At 36.6% G+C, this 8,657-nt stretch overlaps 1 protein-coding gene across 1 annotated transcript; it reads right to left on the reverse strand.

The window, feature by feature from the left end:
* Positions 1 to 4,877: 4,877 nt before the first annotated feature.
* LOC110920005 lies at positions 4,878 to 7,701 on the reverse strand. The gene is made up of 3 exons (XM_022164250.2): positions 6,964 to 7,701; positions 6,782 to 6,885; positions 4,878 to 5,331 (listed from the first exon to the last, which is right to left on the reverse strand). The coding sequence occupies exons 1-3, from the start codon at positions 7,672 to 7,674 to the stop codon at positions 5,049 to 5,051; spliced, it is 1,098 nt and encodes a 365-aa protein (XP_022019942.1). The 5' UTR covers positions 7,675 to 7,701; the 3' UTR covers positions 4,878 to 5,048.
* Positions 7,702 to 8,657: the final 956 nt, after the last annotated feature.

Raw genomic sequence — 8,657 nt, forward strand, 5'->3', positions numbered from 1 at the left:
TCTCTGCTGGATATATCCAGTGCTGCTGGGTTCACGTCAGTGGAAGGATGCAGCAGTAGTTTAGTTTACTTTATGAAATGTAATGTATAACAGTTGTTAGCACAACAGTAGTTGTATAGATCAGATGTTAGAGTTTGTTAGGAGGTTAGATGTCACTTTCATGGTGACATCAGCAAAGATGCTCAGTGGTTTGCTCGTGCCTATAAATAGAACAATGCTCTGTACTGTTCTATTAGCTCTTCACCCTCTTCTTCATGTACGAACAAATCACTGAGCTCAGGCTGAGGGGGAGTTTGTTGCATACATGCAAGTGTAATTGAATCTTGAAATAAATTTAAGCATTCGGTTCATTGTTGAAAATGTGTGTTGAAAGCAATTCTCCTGTTTGATTGTGAAAAGTTTGTTTCCATTTAAATTCCGCTGCACTACTCTTTCATTGTTCATTTTAATTCAAACACAAAACACAATCAATCCAAACTCAGATCCTAATAGTATTGAAGAGAAGAGGGTAAAGTTTATAAAAAAGAGTAGAAAGTGGGGTTTTTATAGGTAAAAAAGTTGATTTAAAATAAATAAAAATTAAAATTTTTGTTACCGTTGAAAACAATGGTCATATATCGATTCTCGTGCGAAAATTGGCGTTTTAAATAAAAAGCTTGGACCTTTTTTTTTTTGAAAAAAAAACGCCCCTGAGGCCGGTCTCCATAGCGTTGTGAGGCCTTTTTTGAAGGAAAAAACGTCAAAAACCCGCGCACTATGGGTGGTCTAAAACATCAAGACCACAACTCATGCTTCTTCATAGCCACATGTTTTCATGACTACTGCTACTACAGAAAATGGTGGGATGTTCAATTGGATTTATGAGCCGTACCTTATAAATGCTTGATAATAAATGTATTTATAATCGTAGTTAAAAGGTATAGTAAATACACGGATAAATTTATTTTCTAAAATAGGACCCTATCAAGTGATGGGTCATCATCATATGTACTCGTACCCTTTTTAATAGGGTTGTCACTCGGACCACAAGGAACCCAAGTGGCTAAACATATGACAATAAATGCTAGTTCATCGAAGATGATATGCATGTTTTATATATAGAAAAACGCCATCAAGGGGGCAACGAGTTAAAACATGTTTTTGTGAACGCCTATTATATTCACTTTTTGGCTCCTAACGGCGGGTGGTGAAGGCAACGGTGGATAGTGGCGGTCCAGGTGACAATGCTGGTCATGAAGGTGGCGCCGACGGTGGGAGGGGTCTAGTGTTGGTGATGATGTGGCACCGATAGTGGTTGTAATGTGGCGGTAGGGGTGGAAGAGATGCCAAGATGGAGACAGTGGGAGAGAGGACGACACTCGTATAGTAGCGTAGTAACGAAGACGTAGGTGGCATAATTATGGCGAGTGGTGCACACCCAAGCACCACACCACCACCCATGCATTTCAACCTGTCTTAGGTTAGCAATTTTATAATGACGACTCAAGTTAACCTGTGTTATAATCCAGTAAACTCAAATTTACCCATTAATGAGTTCCCGTTAAAAAAAAAACCCATTCAATAGTTTAGTAGACCAAAATGAACTAATATTTATTTTTTTTATTTTTATGACTAGATCAGCTCATTTCTTGATAAACAAATAACTTCTACTTTCCATAGTTGATGACACCCTAATATGAAAATGAAGAGAAAAGATACATAAATGTAAACTAACATAAACCCTAATATGAAAATAAAGAGAAAAGAATCAAAAGACACTTGTGGCTTAGTGGTAGGAGATTTGGGTTTTCCAATAGGGACTCAAGTTCAATTCCCACTTGTGTCATATTGGGGTGGATATTGGGCAATGATGGTGACAAATCCACCGAGGGGGTTCGATCCTGAGACACACCCCGATTTTCATCCGGCTGTTACTTCAGCGAGGCTTCTCGTGTGGAGGCAGTACGGTTTCCGGGGGAACGCCGTAACCAAGTCTGGCCAACCCAGCGCAGACCCGGTTAAGACAACGTTAGTCTGGGCAAACTTGACTAGGGCTATCGATTAGGCGGTGTAACATTGGGTCACTAAAAATTAAATTCACCGTTACATAAATGTAAACTAACATAAACCGATAATAAAGAGAAAAGAATCAAAAGATACATAAATGTAAACTAACATAAAAAAATGACACAGTTGTAGTTGTTGGGTGTCTTCTCCTTTTGTTGGGCAATTGAAGTGATTAGAACTATCAAATAGCTTACTTTATATGATATGATTTGGGTTGATTTGGGTTTCAAATCATACTTAATTTATATGGTTGTAATATTCCATCGACATGACTTGAGGTAACCGGGTGGGCTTTTATTGGTTTAATCAAGTTGAGGGGTCTTTATCATAATCACCTTATTTTCCAAGCTACCTCCTAGATATTTTTAGACACTATGGCCCACTTATAATTCTCATGTCGTATCAACAATTTGTGGAAATTTATTCATATACAAAGAAAAAAATATTAGTGTTTATGGGTCGCTTTTGTTCGGTTATGAGTTAAATTTGAATTATATCAGTTCACAGACTGTCCGATTTTGATTAATAATGGACCGTTATCAGTCAAATCAAAATAGTTCGATTAAAAATTCATTTAATAGAGTTAACTATGCTTGGTTTGGTTAATACTAGGGTTATATTTACACTTAAACATTAGTAAACTGTTAACTTCAGTGAAAATCATTAGTATTATTATTGATTCCGTTATTTTCGATTGATTAATTTAGTTTCAATCATATTTCGGAAAGAATTTTACGATACTAAACAAAGTAAATGGTTATTAGTTAGCGGTTAATTGTTTTATATTTTCTATCGTTTTCAGATTAGATTTACGAGAATAATAAACATGTATGTTAACAAGTTGTCACAATTAATCATTTAGACCATGTAATTATTTTCTCTCAATCATCAATTAATAAGGACATCAAATTGCCGTTGAATAAATATACAACAATTATCAAACACACGTTTAAAAATTTAGATATATACCCTTACTTAATTTGTGAAATATGACAAATAAGTTGTTGATTAATTGTATACTTTTTGCAACTCAAAATATGAATTATTTTGTGTTACATTTGATTGTACACCATGCATGTGCCTATCATAATTGTACCAAGCAAGTAGATCCACATGTCCTAAGTGTCCAACATTTATCATGTAAAACTAAAAAACCATCTTTCATTCCATACAAGCTCACCCCCTCTCATTTTCTCTCTCATCATCATCTTCTCTCTCTACAATGGAGGGCATCCATGCATGGATTCCATATTGATCTATAAGCTTTATGGTCCTTTATTCTTCATTTTTCTTGATTCCCACTCATCAAAACCACAAATTCTTTGCTTTTATTCTTGCTTCAATCATTCCAACAGTTTGTTTTGTCCAAAAACCTCAAAAGAAACATTCCAAGTTCACAACTTGTTCTTGCCATGGTCTATCGCCGGCTACAACAAACGGACATCACGGTTGCACCATCAGCCGCCAACGGAAGCTCAATAGACGGTGGTTACCCGGCAGGAGATGATAGCTTTGACAACAACATGATGATCATACTAGCCGTTTTGCTTTGTGCATTGATATGTGCTCTAGGGCTTAACTCAATCGTTCGATGCTTCTTTCGATGTGGCCGAACCTTTCTTTTTGGAGATACTAGACAAACCGAAGCGGGTTTGGCCTCGAATGTCCGGAAGAAAGGTAAGTTGAGTGAAATTCCCGTGGTGGTTTATCGGTCGGAGATGAAAAATCCGGTCACCGATTGTCCTATTTGCCTAGGAGAATTTAGTGAAGGTGAAAAGATGAGAATTTTGCCTAAGTGTAAACATTTGTTTCATGTTAAATGTATAGATAAATGGCTTATGTTACATTCATCATGTCCAATATGTAGGCAACTTTTATTTGAACTAGATGAGGTGTAGTTGCAACTACAAAATTTATTATGTGGTTTTGCAAGATTTGATAAAGTTCATAGCTAGAATGGTAAATGTGTTGTTTTTGTGAGGGTTAATTGCTAAATGGAAACTCCTAAAGGGTGAATATTGACAATAAGTTTCAAATGTTCTTAAATTTTGTGATAACGACACAAATATCCCTCTCTACTTAGCAATCTAAAATTATGAACCACACATTGTTTATTTTGTGTACCATGATATTAAGTTATTAACTATAAGGGTGTTAGGTTTGTAGGAATTCAATAGAATACAAGTTTGAATTTTCTTTCTACTACATTTGTTTTGTAAAACTCGTTGGAATTAGAATACGAATTTAAATGATAACATGTTTTGTTGGAGAGCAAAGAAAAGTAGAATCATTATCATCATACTCAGTAAATCCCACCAATAGCAAAGCTAAGATAGGATCTGAGAAAGGTAAGAATTTAATCAAACAAATTGGATTCTCCCACCCCATCTCCACCACCACCACTAGTGTCACAACCATAATCAACACCGCCACAACCAAGTTTGCCACCACTATCAGAATCGTTGTCACTGCCACCGCCACCATCAAATCCCTACCATCATTATTCCCATTGTTCCTACCCCCACCACCATTGACCCCACTGCGATCAATGTAACTGCCACACCGCCTCAGCCATCATTGACCACCCAACCATTAGCGTTATCGCTGGCATCGTCACAACACCCTCAACATTGACACCACAACCATATTGTTGCCCCCCCCCCCCCCAAAAAAAAAAAAAATGTTTCATAAAGTAATCGGATTGTGTAAAACGAAGATGTGCTGCAAGGAGATGTTTCTGTCAACAAGTGCATTATTTTTTCATTGGCCGATCATACACCCTAGTATGTTAAGAACCGCGAGAACACAACATATGCATAAAAACAATAATATAAATCAAAACATATGTAACAATATCTTGATAAGTAATGCATAAAACAAATAAAGAAATAAATCAAATATAATTTTTAACATATTTAGCAAAACTAAACTTTGCTTGCTTCTTAGCTTCTTATCTAAAAATAAAAACAAAAAATAGCACAAATATATGATATATAGATATTTTAAAAAGGAAGGTGATGACGAGTGGGGGTAGCATAAGGTGAATACTCAGGGGTAGTGACAAAAGAAGGTGGGCCACTAGCAACAATATGGGACCGATTTGGGGTTCTTGGGGCCCCTAATGGGCTTCTTGATTTAGACATCATAACACTTCGGCTATACATGTTTTCTCCAGATCTTCTGGGCCCTTTTTCGGCCCATTTAAGCTCTTGTACTTTGACTCCATTTGGATACCCACTAAAACACGTTGACCAGCATCCTACATCTCCTGCCCGATGTATGTACCTGTGTATCACAATACGTATACACGTATTAATATACGTATATATAACATGTATGTAAAATGAGTCCACTTGGGTTGTGTTTTTAGCAGACTCAAATTTGAATAGCAGCCCAAAGTGATTAAACACGTTAAAGGGTTAAAGGGTCAGAAGAAGTGGCGAAACTTGAGATTTCCGACCGAGGGGCGCAAGTCACCGGACCTAAAAATTTCTATAAAACCGGGGGGTCTAAAATGTATATACCCTAAAATTTCTATACAAAAACTTACTCTCCACTACTGATCAGTTGGCCGCCCCTCCCACCCATTAAAAGCTTCGCCGGGGGGGGGGGGGGGGAGTCATGGGACCAATTTTTTTCTTCATATCGCTGTGTTTCGGGTTGTATGTTCAGGTCGGATATTCGATTCAGACCGAGTCAAACAATAGTAACTCCAAATAAAACTACATAATCTCCATTCATTCAAATGACGCGTTCTTACACATAAAACTAAAAAAGCTAAATATTGTTTAACAAAAATAAATACCAAAATACTTAGGGTGTCAGCAGCGTCTTCGATGAATGCATGAGGGGAGGGTTTGCCGCATGAGGGAAGGGTGCCGCCATCTCTTTTCACCGCATGAAGGGGATTAAAATCGGTGGATGTTTACCGATTGTGGGAAGAGAGGAAGAGGATGGTCCACTAACTTTTCAACCAATAATATGTTTTTCTTTTTTAAATGGTTTTCCCTCACCTCATGAGGGGTGCACCCCGTACGTTTTTGGACAAGAGGGAAGTTATAGAGGGGAAATGACATGGCAACGTATGATTGGGTTAAAAAAAGTTTCCCCTCACCTCATTACGGGGGTGCCCCCTTCACCCTTATAGTGATGCAAGATAGATGGTAAGTATCTTTAAGACCAACTTTAAGATAGAAAGGAATCCTCAACTTTGATTTATATATAAAGTAGTAACAAACTTTACTTAAAGTTTATAAACAATTATAAAAACTTACTAATAGGTCGTTTTTCACATTTTTTTAATTCAATACGAAAATATGTATATAAACTTGGTAGGGACAGAAGATTTTTAGGCAAAATAATTGATAGAAAATTGCCACTCCATGCTTCAAGGGTTTTTTTTTTTTTTTTTTTTTTTTTTTTTTTTTTTTTTTAATAACAATTCATTTATCATTTACGTTAGATTTTTATGTAGTAACTTTTGTCGTTAACTACTATATATAAGATTATATAACCTAGAATATTATGTTGTGGTTTGGTTTTTCTTGGCCAGTTTCAAATGTAAGCCGTAAAATCAAACCATACGATTTGAAATATCCTAAAATGCACATTCAGAATTCTTTTGAAAACCGACTATGAAAACAAACCGATTATTGAATTAAAATCGGTTTCATAGTTTCAAACCAAACTAGGAGTGCCCCTAATTCAACCTATGTAACGTGTGAGTTTTGCTTACCGTTGGCTAAATTTTCTTCCGAGACAATCAATACACTTTCTTCCTTCGGACATCTCTCCCATGCCGACGTTCAAACATTGTCTACAATACACTCTTCCGCAAACCTACACAAAAGACGATTATAAATATAGGTTATAGATATAGATATAAGAAGATAGAAGGGGGAAAGAGAGGGGACTTACAAGGCAACGGTTGCGAAACACATAGATATAAACACTACACACGGCGCAAATATTGGAGTGAGGGATCCCAGGACGACGTCGTCCTGCCTTCTCTTGGTACATGGATGTGATGCTCATGCCACTCATCACACTCATGTCATCATACGCTATGCTATTTTCCCCCACATGTCCATGATGCCCATGCCCATGACTACTCTTCATCCCATGATGCCCATGCATAGGACTCTTCATGGCATTATGCCCATGCATAGGACTCTTCATAGCATTATGCCCATGACCATGTGATCCATTACCATAATAACCATGACCACCATGGTTATTATATCCATGCTTCCCTACCTCCTCCACTTGGTGGTGATTTCTCCCCGGCGGCAAACCGACCACCGGCGGATCAGCCACGACATGGTGCTTTTGGTGTTGGTGGTGGTGTGTTGCTTCCAAGCCTCTACTGAAATCGAGGCTTGGAATCTTGGCTAGGTAAGGTGATGACAAGGGGTCGCGTTTAGGAGTGGATTCTGATATGGAATCCATTTTCTTGACCGGCCCAGCTGGTGGGGCCGGTTTCTTTTTTTTCCCTGGGGGAGGGGGTATATGATTCTGTGAAACTTGCGCGAAATCTTGAAACGTCAAGTTTACAGAATCATCAGGGACGCCAAGATACAACTCTTCAAGCTCTCTTCTAGCTTTGGCTAATGTTGCTCGATCACTCATTGTTACAAATTATGTGCCAATGTTTTGGTTATAGAGAGAGAGAGAGAGAGAGAATAGTTAGAAATGTGGGGATAAAGGTTTCATATATGTAATGAAGATTTAATAGTGGTAAAAGCCAATATTTTGGCCGGTCGTATAAACGAAGAAAAGATGATGCAAAGAATGAGTCATTTGTCAAATAAAATAATATAAGTCTAGCAAACTAAAAGTTAAAAATGTCAATTCCAAAGCGATTAAAGACTCATTTGTATCAGGAATATGCATTTAATTTTGTCAAATAATATTAATTCTAGCAAACTCTACGGGTCAAAACGGGTATGGATCAGTACGTTAAACATTACAAACAAAGTAGGCAAAAGTTGCAATCAAAACCGTTATAATTTTCGATTTATCTTATGAGGTAAGTATGTGACTAACCTTTATTACAATGCTTGTAAGTATTCCGATTTATACTACTATTAGTGTGAGGTTCATTGGGAAACACTAAAAAAATGGAGAACCGGAGAAGAGTGCATTTAACATGTTATATATATCTTTTTTTGAACGGCCAACGAATCCCTCAAATTTGCTACTAGCGAAATTCACCACATCGGGTACACTCGCATGTTAAAAATTAATTTTTAAAAGAAATTTTTGGCGCTTTTGCATATAAAAATGTGTAGAAGCTAAACCAATAAATAGCATTTTTGTAAAAAAAAAAAAATTAACATTTTTCGAACTGTTTTTTAAACATTTTTTATATATTTTTAGTTTTTGATTTTTTTTAATTAAAATATTTCTATATGTATTTATAGGAAAAAAACGCTGAAAATGTTTTTAAAAAATTGTTTTTTAATATGTTAAGTTGAATTTTTAACGTGTTAAATGCATGGTTCCTCGGTTTCCCACTTTTTTAGTTTACCACAATGAACTCTCCCATGTATGTGACTAAGTAGCGCTGATAAGGTACGTCTTTTGATTTTTTTTTAAAAAAAAAATCATAC

The sequence above is a fragment of the Helianthus annuus genome, chromosome 8 (genome assembly GCF_002127325.2).
Source record: "Helianthus annuus cultivar XRQ/B chromosome 8, HanXRQr2.0-SUNRISE, whole genome shotgun sequence".
Classification (NCBI taxonomy): Eukaryota; Viridiplantae; Streptophyta; class Magnoliopsida; order Asterales; family Asteraceae; genus Helianthus; species Helianthus annuus.

Coding starts and splice junctions, on each gene's coding strand:
- LOC110920005 (XM_022164250.2), bottom strand. CDS start 7,674: ATGAGTGATCGAGCAACATTAGCCAAAGCTAGAAGAGAGCTTGAAGAG. Junction 6,886..6,963: donor TGTTTCGCAACCGTTGCCTT/GTAAGTCCCCTC, acceptor TCTTTTGTGTAG/GTTTGCGGAAGAGTGTATTG. Junction 5,332..6,781: donor GGAAGAAAATTTAGCCAACG/GTAAGCAAAACT, acceptor TGTGATACACAG/GTACATACATCGGGCAGGAG.